Genomic DNA, 14,280 nt, shown 5'->3' with positions numbered 1-14,280 from the left:
TAATAAATATTATAATTATGATTAATTTGGGAATTTATTATAGGTACCTAATATAATATTATGTGTTATACCTAGACTAACATACCGTCTTCGCTCAGAATCGTTTTTCTTATACAATGATATTATATCATTGAAATTCAAATTTAATACCATCCCATTATACAGTGACCCACTTGTAACCTACTGTATAGCAGAGCGAAATCCACTTACCCACCTTTTTATAGCTAAGGATTGAAAATTTAAAACAATGATTCTCATAATTAATAGTTCATAGTTCATACTGTAACCAAACAATGTGAACAATATATAAATTGTTTGAATTGATGTAACTTATTGTAAAAATGTAAAAAAAGGTTTAAATTTTTTTCTTATATATTTTCAAACTTACTTTTATATCGACCATTAGTAGCTTAGGTATGTATAGTAAAAATTAATATTTAAAATATTTATAAAATACAATAATATGTGAATGATATGACATAAATACATAATAATATAGTAAAATACAAAAATTGGGGTTTTTTTTTTTCCTTTTTTTCCTTCTACCTTTATAATGAGTTATTTTCATCATCAATACATTTATTATACAACTATACTAATGTTACTAATAGATCACACGCCACTGCGATTCCGACAACGTTTGAATAATCGCTAATTTCCAGGAACCGGTCCCCACCGGTCAACGCACACACACACACACACACACACACACACACACACACACATTAAACGCTAATGACGTCATGGTAACATTCTCGGTGTCGCACAAATTAACAGAATGACCCCCAGCCATAAGACATATATATGTCAATATTATTACATTGTTAATACATAATACTTACACAGAACACTAAAAGCATTTTGAAATTTTCCTGAAATTTCTGGGAGGGCTGTGGGGGCTATGGGCCCCTGACTATGCCACAGTAATTCACTAATGCACTTATAATAATATTATGTTGTTTATTAAACATAATATATAATTAGTTTTTAGTATACTCAAACCATAATGCCAAATTGTTATGGATCACAGCCAAGAATTCATTATTATTATCAACTTGATCGAGAACACAATATAAGGACAAATTATCAAACATAAATAAAATGTTTTCATTCAATAATATACATTTTAGATAAATCAAGAGTTACATAAATAGAAAGGTTCAAGTTTGTGCATTAGCTATTACTCAGTTACTAATTTTACTAACTAATGTGGACATGAAGTGGTTAATAAAGAAAGACTACATTCGATGTAAAAAGTTGAAAATGTTTGTAATTTATTTTAGAGTATAAGTAGTATAGTGAGGGCAAACATCCCAGTCCACAGTAATTAAACATAATTAACATGGGTATACCATTACATATTTTTACCTTTATATTGAAAACACTGTAATAACTAATAACAATAAAGACCTACATTATTAACAAAGTAATCAAATGCAATAACAACTATTAAATGTAGTAAAGGATTTATCATCAATTGAACACCATTTATGCAATTGAAACTAATTCTTGAATTTATATGACTACACCCAACTATCTTATTTGTGTTGCAATTTATTATGATGATACTTCACTGTATAACACTCTATAACACACATTATAAAACCACAGAATAAATTAAAAACCTAAACTACCGAAATAAGCAACTACAAAAATAATTTAATTAATTATAAGACCTAGTTATTGCTTTATCAAGGTAAGAATAGGTACCACTTAGTTTAGTTTTTACTGTGGGCTATGATAATTATCTACTTTTGTAATTTGTACCTAACTAGTGAATCAATTTCATAAATGTAATGAAGTATGTCTCTTCCCTAATAACAAGGAAATTGAATACAATGATTATATTATGAAGTCTCAGGCAATAAAAAAAATGTGTACTATAAAGAATTTTGCTAAATAGAATTAAATAAATCTGGTTCCAATTAGGTTTGGTTCTCAAAAAAATGTTCATTAAACAGAAAATTGTATTTAATGGAAGTTTCACTATATTTTTAACTAAAAAAAAACACAGTTTACCTAAACAACACTACTTAGTACTAGCATTGGTATTGGTACATTACTACCAATACAATATTTCCATACACATCAATATACATTTTATTTTTATTTAAAAGGTAGGTACCTACTTTTTTTTTTTTTTATTTATTTGAAGTAATCTACAATCTATACATGTTCTTAGTATAATAAGTAGGTTTGATAGGTGACAACTCGGGTGACAAGTAAGAATGATGTGAATAATAAGATTAGGGAAGGTACCCAGTGGTAACACCCTATACATTATACATTATACAAGAAGGTACATACTTAAATTTATATTTTTAAATGGTCTTAACATACATTTTCATTACAGACCTTTTTTTAGAAAACATATTATAAATAAAACCCAGTTTATCAAAAAAATTATATATAAATAGGTACACCTTTATATGTAAAATATTGCTCCAAGTATAGGTAATATTTTTTTTCAGTTATACTAAAAATAAAATCTGTCAAAATAAGTCTTACCTATAAAATAAAAAAATTTAGTGTCTGTCCCTATCATTAAAGGTGTTTTATCCATATAGGTGCCCCGACCAGTTTAATATTCATTCTATTGAAAATTAAGTGTTATAAAATGAAACCATTGAAGGCTTGGCTTAAATAATTTGAAGCCACATAATTATAAAAAATAATCAATAATAAAACGTGACAATGCTGTGGGCCTATGTCTACATTGTGAACTTAATTGTAATTACCTAATACATAAATTTAATATTTGGGCGATACATAATTTGTGTTTAAGACAATAAATATATAATTTTGGAAATGACGTTCAACCTACCCACTTGTCCCACCCAAAAATTTCTTCATGCGTCGATTTACGTAAATGTAAGTATATTATTATACTCACCAGATCATAATCCTTAGATGCTAATGACGACATTTCGGAAAAAATTAATCACAAAAACTCATTCATAATTTTTCTATCACAAATGTTTAAGGAAACAATAATTCATGAACGTAAAAATTCACAACAATCAAAACATCAATAAACGTACGAAAACGCCACACAAAATTACTAAATACAAATTGAGGATAAGAGTGTAAGACCAACGAAATACCAACAGTCAATACCTATTAAATATTTACTATTAACTAATAAGTCATAACTTTAAAAAGAAACATTATAAACAACTCTGAATACACCCTTTTTTATAACCACTACTGCCACTGGCGGATTTTAAACTGATAACATTATGTTGACGTGTAGATAGCAGTGTGCAAGGAGAAAAAAATCAATATTTAGGAAATGACGGTCGTAACGTCTTGGCCTTCTTCCACAAAAATGAACCATATTATTTGATATTTTGATTCTTAATGAAGAAATAGGAAAAATTGTTTGGATTTTAAATTCAAATAAATTTTTAATACAGAAGTTAATTAATCGATTATGGTAACCAACGCTAATTGGCAAAACGTACAATATTTTTGAGGTTAAACATTACCCATAAGAATAATGCGGTTGTGTAGACGTTACTAACTTCAATTTTGTTATATGTTTTCCATTTCCACTATTCTGCAACCCCCAATCCTCATTATTTTGTAATGTTTGTAATTCAACTGAATGCGGTTTTTTTTGTTTTAGCTTTTAATACAAAATATTAATTATAATTGAATTTTATTTGGTTCTCTCTGTATTTTGCATTTGATTTGTTTGTAGCTAGTCACTTATTTTTAACGTAGAAACAATGTCTCAAATTGAAACGTCTGCCGAAAGTAATGCCGTAAGTTCTTCACACATTCATAATAAAAACGAAAATTGTGTATTAACACCAAAACTATGTATTCATTATAATAAATATAAACAAATCTTTATAATATAATTATTAATTATTATTTACAATTTTTACACTATCGAAAATGTTAAACAAATTATGTTAAACGTAAATGTAAAATGCAATTATATTAGTTATGTTTGAAAATGCTCGAATGAATCACATGTGCATTACAGTTTATAATTTAAAACTGCTATTTACACAATATAAAGTACAAAATAAATTATGATTGTTAATAAAAAAAATCTAAATTGATGTGTTCATGTTACACCTACCTATATTTAAATGTTTTACTACATTTTGTGTAAATTCCAAACTAAAAGTAGTTAAAATACTTATTATGTTCTCAGTAAAACATATTGGTTTATTCTAGTTGTAAATAGGTAGCAGTCGGAGTAGCGCACTAATTGTAGCGATTGACATAGTGTCGCTACATATCGCCTTAGATAGCGAAATACTTTAACGTGCTAAACATTTCCAGTTAGCGTAGCGAAAATTATCATAATTTTGTTGCTATCTACAATCTAATAGGTGATTATTAAAATATCAATTATGATAATGATGAGCGTGTATTAGTGAAGTTTTTGTCCTGGGTCCTGTCCAGTGACCAAATGTCAAATCAGTACAAACACTAGTTTTCAATAAGAATATTTTTAAAAAGTAGAGTTAGCGAGCTACTTTTTTGGAGGAATAGCTGTAGCGTTAGCACGTTACAAAAAACTCATAGCACCTCATAGTCACTTTATTTTAATTGTGTAGAATAAACATTTTTTTTTATATACATTTATTTTTATCAGATGTATTAACATGTTAGATTTTTTAATTAGTCAGTAGTAGTAGCTGATAAATTTGTTGTACTACAAAAATACCTTAAATTTAAAGTTGTAGGTACATTTTATAAAAATAATAAAATGAGACTTGAAAAAATAAAAAAACAATTTTATTAGCAGCTAATAGTTACGAATCTAAAATTGTATATTATTATAATATTTTATTCAAAGTATATTATCCTTATAATACTATCCTAAGTTTTTTGTAGCAACTTAATCATTATTTAAATAGCATGCAATAATAAAATTAAGTCAATTAGACTAAAAATTATACTTTTAAGGAAATTTAAGTACTTTTGGCTATTGTTTCCTGAAATAAAAACTTCAAAAGTTTTACTAAAATAGTTATTTATGTGGCATAAAACTGGCAACACCATCAGATGATTGGTAGTAACAGAGATTCTTAATGTTTTATGTGTTTTACATCATTTTATGAGTTCCTGAATATTTCATGTTCATTTTCTTAGCCAATCTCCATTTATGAAAAGATTTGCGTACGTCCACTATTTGGTGAATATAGATCTACAAAAATATATTTGTGATTTGCATATATTATGTTTAAATGCTAAATCAATTCTAATTATCTCATAGCTTTCAGGCAATCGCTTAAAATTGTAGATTTACTTGTAATATATTATTTTTTTATCAGAGGGAATAATGTTGCAGCTGTTCTATTTTTAATCACAACCATTAATACATTTCGGGTTTTTTCTATATTATATGCTCGTCCATACGCCATTGTTAAATCTCAAACTCACAACCTGTTTTACAAATTTTTTTAATAGGATACTAAAATCGATCCTATGGAAGTAATAATGGATAATAATGTAGTTGATGATGTTGCTGAAACGTCTTCTGCATTAGCTGTATCAAATGGGTTAAAAAATAGATCAGTAAATGTAAGTGATATGACTTCAATGGACTACTATTTTGATTCATATGCTCATTTTGGCATACACGAAGAGATGCTTAAGGATGAAGTACGAACTCTCACATATAGAAATTCTATGTATTACAATAAACATTTACTTAAGGTAATTTTTATTTTATATCAAATATTGTTTTTTTTAAATAATTTAAATACCTATTTAAAAAAAAAAAAAATTATTTGCAGGGTAAAATTGTATTAGATATTGGTTGCGGTACAGGAATTTTATCTATGTTTGCTGCTAAAGCTGGTGCAGCCAAAGTAATAGGTGTAGAGTGTTCCAACATTGTAGAATATGCTAAACAAATTGTAGCGGATAACCATTTAGATCATATTGTCACAATAATCAAAGGAAAAGTAAGAAATATAAATAGTATTTATTTAGACATTTATTAATAATAATATATTTGTTTAGGTTGAAGAAATAGATTTACCTGATGGTATTACTAAGGTAGATATTATTATATCAGAATGGATGGGATATTGTTTATTTTATGAGTCTATGTTGGATACTGTACTTTATGCAAGAGACAAATGGTTAAAAGAAGGTGAGATAAATTATATTATACTTAAGCAATTTAAATTAAATATAATAGGTATTTATAATGAAACCTTTTCAGTTAATTATGGGTACTATTATAAATGTTTTTCTACTGTTATCTTATTAATTAATATATTAATAGGTATACAATTTACGTTATCTATTATTAGATAATTTAATGTATATGCCATAAAATGGGTTTACTTGGGACATTTGAACTCCAGATCCAAAAATTCTGGCCTTGGCTTAGACTATATTAAGATCCTCATATGTTGTTTTAAAAAAAAAAAAAAAAAAAAATATGCTTCTCCAATTTTTGCGAATACAACTTGGTCACTTTTAATTACTTTATAGTACCACATAGTTTAGTTTAAAGGTATAAAATGATTTATAAGTACATAAAAGTACATGATTAAGTTACCATAAAAACTATTTTTTTCCAGCATTTCATGATAACAGTAAAAATTACATATAATTAATAACAATGAAATATTGTATATATTTCACGACTAGTTACTGCAACTAATGTTGGAACCCACAATTACATTCAACTAATAGCAAGTCGTGTGTACACTAAGTTTTAACATGGTTTTATAACACATAATAATCTACTTATGTATTTATATATAAATACTAAGTATTTACAATGTGAGCACGTCTGGACAGCAAGACTATTGTTGTGAAAGTGATAATAAATAAATGTGTGATTATACGGTAGTGATAAAAACATTTATAGTACTATATCATTTGTATTCAAGTTACCAAAATGTCCCAAGTAAACCCATTTCACGATACACAAAATGTAAAATAATATATTTTATTAAATCTGACTTTTTAAAAAAAATTGATTTTTATTTCCCTTTGTAATATTGAAACATGGTCATTATATATGGAAATATATGTATTGTTTACCTAATGTTTCGTACTATTTTAGATGGAATGCTGTTTCCTGATCGTGCAAATTTATTCATAACTGGTATTGAAGATAGACAATACAAAGATGACAAAATTAACTGGTGGGAAAATGTGTATGGATTTAATATGAGTGCCATACGTAATGTAGCTATAAGTGAACCATTAGTAGACTGCGTAGAACCTAAGCAGGTAAAATGAATATATTTTCAATAAACATATGGTATTAATTAATTGTTATACCATTAGGTTGTTACAAATTCAAGTTTATTAAAAGAAGTAGATTTGTATACAGTAAAAAAGGAAGACTTAACGTTTACTGCTCCGTTTAATCTCCAAGTCCGCCGCCAAGATTATGTGCATGCATTGGTTACTTATTTTACTGTAGAGTTCACCAAGTGTCATAAACGTATCGGCTTTTCGACAGCTCCAGAATCACCGTATACACATTGGAAACAAACAGTATTCTACCTGGATAACTATTTAACTGTGAAAAGAAATGATGAGGTGTATGGCACTTTTTCAATGTCTCCTAATGAACGTAATACCCGAGATATGGACTTTGTTATTGACATCGAATTTAAAAATGATGTTAACGATGTGACCGAATCTAATAAATACCGTATGCGCTAATAGCAATAAGATATCTTATTTTTTATTACAATAATTTTTTTTATATATATATTACTTTTAACTTAAAAATATTTAACTATAAAAATATTTACTATGCTGATTATGGTTAATTGAAGAACAAAAATAGCATCCATTGAGAAGTAATTTTAATTATGATAATAATTATTCTCTTTCTAATATATTTTTTTATTCATTCTTCCTCCATTTTCCAAAATCAATTATGTTTATAATTGATATTAATTAGATGCTCACTTACAGTAATTAAGTGATATCTTATAATTTGTATGCTATTAAAATAGTTAGAAAAAAATTTTTAATATTCAATGTATATAGGTAACTTACAGACTTAAAAATAGTGATTTTATTTGGATTCACCTATGTTTGTTCCTAATTTTAATTTTTTTAGTCTTGCTTTTATAAAAAAAAATGTCTGGTAATAAACTTAATGTATTTTTTTTTTTTAAGATTATTTACATTTCCTCTTTATAATTAACTGAAGAATATAATTAAATATTACCAAAGTTAGATAACTAAATTTTATATTTCAAAATAACTCCTAAAATTTAATTTATCATACTTATTGATTTAATAATAATTTTACTGTTTATCCTGGGCGGGACCAGAATTGTTACAATATATTAGCGTTCGCATGCTAAATTGGTAGGGTATACCATACATTATACAAGAAGAATTAGATCTTCCCTGTAAAAAAAAAATTACATTTTACTATTATTGAAATAGAAAATCTATTTATTGATATAAGTTTATTCACCCTTTTAATTATACAGGGTTATGACATGAACATTGTCTTACCTAATATATTAAATATTTTTGTGCCATTTTTGAAAACAATTGTATGTATAGTAGGTAAGTGTAATGTACTTTGTTTAGTATATAATGGATGTGACAAATCACTGTATAATATGAACAACAATTCTGAACAGAGGCAATGTGTTGGCCTATTTTATACTACTGTAAATAATAATAAGTGGTTGAACTAATTTATTCTTAAAATAATATTAGTATTTATCTTTATAATATTATTATTGCAGCTATTATCAAGTTATAAATTAATCTATATATTTTGTACATTTCATTGTGGTTGGTAAATAAAAATATACCTATGTAGAAGCAAACATTTCCAATTCCGTACAAATATTATTTTTTGAATTACAATAAAATAATTGAAATTTATTTTTTGTTTAGTTATCAAAATATTAACCTAGTAAAGCCTAATAAATAATGACTTATATACCTACTCAGTACTCACATATAACTTAAATTTTGTTGTTATTATACCAAATATTGTAAGGTTTTATCATGCACGTTCAATTACTGTGATCAATTTACCCGAAGTACAATAAACAACTGTCCGAATATCCGATTATCACGCATTGTAGGGTAGTATCAGTTCTTATGGCGTTGCCAGGAATTTTGTAAAGGGGAGTTAAATATCACAAAAAAATCTAAACTTTTTTCCATCTAATAAAGTTTGATTAGTAGGTACGAGGGTGCCTCTACTACCTAACTTTATAAATTATCATATATACTTTTTTGTGACGTCTGCACCGAAAGTTTTCTTTTGACGACGGTTAGAAAGCTACCTTTTTTAGGAGGTAAAATGGAAATCCCCTAAAGTGCTTGCCATATCCCCTGCATAACCAGTCACTTGTCAATGAACGCAGAGGTGTGACGAAACCACGAAGGCAATAGTTCACTTCCCGCCCTTGCCGAACTATATATAATATTATTGGATTATGATTTATGACATTAAAAATAAATAATTGGTATACTAAAATGCATGCATTGCAGATTACAGTGATTACCAGTGGCGTGTTTACAGGGTAGGCCGACTAGGCCCGGGCCTGCCCAATTTAATTTGACTACTTTTTTTTTTTATCACAACTTACGGCTTAAAATATATATACATATTAATGTATATCTTAAACCGTGGACATGATCAATGTTTATAGATAATATCAAATACTATATACGATAATCACGGACTACGTAGTCCGTGACGATAATACAGGACACTCTATTAACTATTAAAATAGTGGCGAACAAATTGTTATCATTGCCCCGCGAGATTGTTATAAAAGTTGCCAATTTTACCCCTTAATCTTGTATAAATTCCCGCTTTTTTTGAATATTAATTACAAATACTATATACGATTATAATATTATTATAATACTAAATTACTAATATTATGATAATAATAGTTAATTTTGTATCATAAATATTATCAAGTTCCTCGGTTCAAAATATCGGCAATACTCACATTGGTGTTAATTCTAATAGTAGTAATAATGGTCTCCAAAAATGTCTATGCAGTGTCTAACTGTAATACTTATGGTAAGACATCATCTCCCACGATCTCATTTCATAAATTTCCGAAAGATTTAAACAGGTAAGTATATTATACACCTAAATATTCTGGTTATTTAAGAAGTTGTTTATATCAAAAAAATAACCCTACTAATTTCTAACCTATTTGTATTTATAGTTGTCAAAAATGGATAGAATTGGCCCTAAATAAAAAAATTAGTAAATTATTAGAAACATGTGGACCCTTAGATTTGCCAAAAAGTTTTTCAATTTGTTCTATTCACTTTACGAAGGATGATTATATGACCAACACAGACAGACCTCTGTTAGTAGAATACAAATTACCTATAAATTCTAACATTTAAATATTTAATATATCAATTAGAACTTATTATTTATAATTATTAATTATGTGCATCAGGTTAAGATATGGATCAGTACCATTTAATGTTACAAAAGAAAAACCCTTTATAACATACAACAATGAAAATGTATTTTTTATGCACGATTCCCCACATTTACTAAAATCAGTAAGAAACAATTTTAAAAAATATACTTTTGAAAATGCAAATGAATTATATAGTTGGAGAGATATAGAAGATTTTTATTAAGTGGATTGTAATAATAAACCAAGATTAGCAAGCAAGTTAAAAAAAATTAATTTGGATCTACCCCCTTTTTACACGCATTGGTATTTTGGATGTCTAGCAACCCAAACTTTAAGTAATTCGGTGAGTGCTGGTATTTTGACTTAAGTACCATTCAATAAATTATCAGCTAGAGCAGCATATACAGCCAAATTTGTTAAATTTTTTAATGATTTGTTTGATGTTTTTAATCCTTGATTGTTTAATCCTGTGATTGATGAGTTTGCTAAAACAAAAAATAGACGAATTTCCTTTACTCTGTAAATGTATATTTATTTATATATTCATTCCATAAATTTGCTAATTTTTTAAGTTATTTTCTTTAAAAAGTCTACAAAGAATAAAGACTGTTAAATTTCTGATTATGTTATACCTACCACTTGCCTAGTACATAATATTTAGTTAATATTGTTGAAAAAAAATTGCTCTACTCTGTAAATTAATAATAATTTGTTTATTTATTTTATAATTTTTAAGTTGTTTTTCTCTAAAATGTTTATAAAGAATAAAGACTGTTAAATTTCCTATTATGTTATACCTAAGTACCATTTACCTAGTACATATTTAATCAATATTGTTAAAAATGATTTACTTTTTAAGTGCCTATTATTAAATAAAAAAATAAACCAAAATACAGCAAGTATAAAGATCAAAATTGAAAACCTAAAAATGTACTACCCGCATAATGCTATTTTTTACAGGCAAAATCTTTTCGGTTTAGAGTAAACAAACTACACAACTAAATGGGCCTACCCAATTATTTTGTGCTGGACACGCCACTGGTGATTACCCGTTCGTAGATGGAAAACTTTTAAACTAATAAGTAGGTATTTGAAGTTTTTACGTTTTTTATTTACTATACTATTGTCAATAATTGTCACATCTGACTATCTGAGCGCACAGTAGTGCTCCAGGCCAAGTTCCAGCAATGCCAGTGTATCTTTATTAATTCGTCCAGTTTTTCTAACCCATTATATATCTCTGTTACCTCTTAAGATATACTTTTGAAATTTTAAACACAGATTAATATCTAGTAGCTTAGGACGCTGTAAGAAAATGAGCCCTTAATATTGTGCCATTTCAAAATGGGAGGATTTCAAAATTTGCAATTTTGTTACTGACTCGCTCACTCATCATCAAAATTATAAGACATTTCCCGTATAGCCGTATAGGTAGAGACGTGAAATTTGGCGCAAAAGTAGGTTTTACAGTGTAACTAAAGAGAAAAATCTAAAAAACGTAATAATGTTTTCGTAAATTTATATTATTCAAATACAGAATATTCGTAATTATCGGACGATAATTTTACGTGATAACGTCATGAGAAAACATTGATGAAAAATTGCATAGGTACTAACCGTGCCTTCGATAATTCAGCGCTGCTGTAAGCGTGATAGATCTGAATAGGAAAGTATGATGAATATGATTGTGATTGACCAGCATGTTTCTAACCTGCTGGAACCGCTGTTTGGTTCGCTAGGTTGTGATCAATATGATGAATTAAAAAACGACATCTACCTATCACAAGCAGCGTAGTTTTGCGCTGAATTGAAAAATGACAATTTATTGTTGCTGACGAAGTGTTATGAATTGAATGGAATTATAATCACTGAATTATCATTATTTTGTATAATACAAGGATACCAAGGAGTTACCAAAATAGCCATTGTTGAATATAACTGTCTTATTATAGGCCAGATTTAACAACTATTCTATCTAAAAAGTGTCGACGACGAAAAATAAAAGATCGTAATTGGCTATCTTTGTCTGGTATTGACAACTCTCAAGAGTCCAATCTCTCAGCTCCTCAACAGAGACTCTTTAATGTAGGAGTGTAGTGAGGTTATGAATTAAAAAATAGCAGACTTGGCCACAATGTAGATTTCACTACTTTGATATGCCGACTTTTTTGGGTGGGAGTTTGGAACTTGGCCATTTTTCACTGTTGGGTTTTTGTTAGGGATTTACCATACTATTGTCAATCAGTGGCGTCCGCAGGGAAAGAGTTCTAGGGTTCTGACCTCCCCTGAAATTTCTTTCTTCTACAAAAAAATCTTATTTACTACCATTTTGATATACACAGATTAATTGTTGGTCATTTTTAATTGATATAAAATAAATTGTTATGACAAAGACGTTGACAATCATTAATCGGTGGTTCCATTTTTGTTTTTTTCATTGCAAAACGTCTGCTATAATCAATGGTGTATCATCGTCCATCGGTTATTAGGTATTTAGGTAACATGTTTATTATTACAGCCCGAGGAGGCTCTATAGTTGATGACCAAGTTACACACTGTAAATGGAGACTAAATATGCTATAATTTGTTACAGGGCCGGATTGGTGTGTATCGGCCCATTGGGATTTTCACTTCTATAAGCGGCCCATTTAAATATTCAGTGGCCCATAATTACGTTTATAATTATTACGAGCTTATAGGTGGCTAATCGTATTTTAAACAGGAATTTTTTTTTTCACTCACACTTACACGACCAAACTTTAAGCAGCCCACCGAGATTTTCTCGGTAGCTCGCCTAACCAATACGGTCCTGATTTGTTATATAAAAACTGTTTAGAAAAAAATTATGTAAATTATTTACTCAGGTAAAAGTGTAAAACCCTAACCTAACTAAGATACTGCTTACGCTACTGTTGTCAATTGTCACCAGTGGCGCAAATAGGGGGGCTTATCCCCCCCAAGAAAAAAAATCACTCAAAGCCCCCTCAAAAAATAATAGTATACCATTCTTAAAAGTATATACCTATAAATTATAATTTAAAAAAAATGTGTTGGGACTTGAGCCCACCGTAAACATTTTTCCTATTTGAGCCACTGATTGTCACATTCACCTACTTATATTAAAATTATCAATGTTAAACTTTCATAAAAATGGATAAATTATCGATAATAGGGTTGTGGGTGGGTGAAAATAAAAATTTCTAATTTTAGATAGGTTATGCTAAACTTGTGGTACCTTGTCGGTACTGCCCGGTTTAGCCGTATAGGTATAGTATTGTTGGATTTTGGTTGAAAAAAAATTAATTTTTCAATGTTAGAGGTTTAGTGGAAAATGAGCCTCCTCGACATTATAAAATAAATAGTGAAGGGGGAAACTTAACCCCCTTGTCAATAGGTATAAATACATGATACAAATTATTAATTTGAAGACAAGCTCCAATGATAGTAATAATATGCAGGTTAAATACTTGAATATAAAAAAAATGGGTACCTTATGTACCTACATTATATAATAATTTTAAACATTTTATATTTATATTCATTATTATACAATAATACATAAAAAGTACCTACCTGGTCATGTGGCTCTGCTGAATGCCTGCCCATAAATATTACTTCCTGTCAATAACCATTAATCATCTAAATTCAAATTTACTCATAAGTCATAGTACTTATTTTACCTACTCAGTGGCGCCGCCCGCCGATCATCTAATTTATTTATGACATATTTGATACCTATGTCATAGTAGATTCTTTAGATGTGGGTAGGCCAGTGGGGCACCATAGGGTACTGCAGGGGATTTTGCTATGGATCCAGAATTTACATAAAAACATAAAAATAAATGATTGGACATTGCATTATAATATAGGTACTAGGTGCTTTGATTGCATATTTGCATTT

The 14,280-nt window shown here is 28.2% G+C and overlaps 2 protein-coding genes across 8 annotated transcripts in view; one reads left to right on the top strand and one right to left on the bottom strand.

The window, feature by feature from the left end:
* Positions 1–3,150, bottom strand: part of LOC100167886 (sodium/potassium-transporting ATPase subunit alpha) — a 20,571-nt gene extending 17,421 nt beyond the window's left edge. For 2 of the 7 annotated variants that reach the window (XM_029490515.1, XM_029490514.1), the window contains exon 1: positions 2,894–3,150. In XM_029490515.1, coding sequence (XP_029346375.1) covers positions 2,894–2,926 — 33 coding nt within the window. In that variant the 5' untranslated portion in view covers positions 2,927–3,150. The remainder of the gene's footprint in view (positions 1–2,893) is intronic. The other 5 variants (XM_016802836.2, XM_008182866.3, XM_029490513.1 and 2 more) reach the window with 4 other exon arrangements.
* A 420-nt stretch (positions 3,151–3,570) lies between these two features.
* Positions 3,571–7,668, top strand: LOC100165857 (protein arginine n-methyltransferase 1, putative). Its single transcript, NM_001162753.2, is given in 6 exon segments — positions 3,571–3,767; positions 5,434–5,682; positions 5,763–5,933; positions 5,992–6,124; positions 7,052–7,221; positions 7,279–7,668. Coding segments are annotated over 6 exon segments (1,143 nt in total). The 5' UTR covers positions 3,571–3,731; the 3' UTR covers positions 7,663–7,668.
* The last annotated feature ends 6,612 nt before the right edge of the window (positions 7,669–14,280 follow it).

Source organism: Acyrthosiphon pisum, chromosome A2, assembly GCF_005508785.2.
Source record: "Acyrthosiphon pisum isolate AL4f chromosome A2, pea_aphid_22Mar2018_4r6ur, whole genome shotgun sequence".
In the NCBI taxonomy this organism is placed as follows: Eukaryota; Metazoa; Arthropoda; class Insecta; order Hemiptera; family Aphididae; genus Acyrthosiphon; species Acyrthosiphon pisum.
The sequence above is the reverse complement of the archived record's forward strand: the minus strand, read 5'-3'. Positions and strand labels throughout refer to the sequence as shown.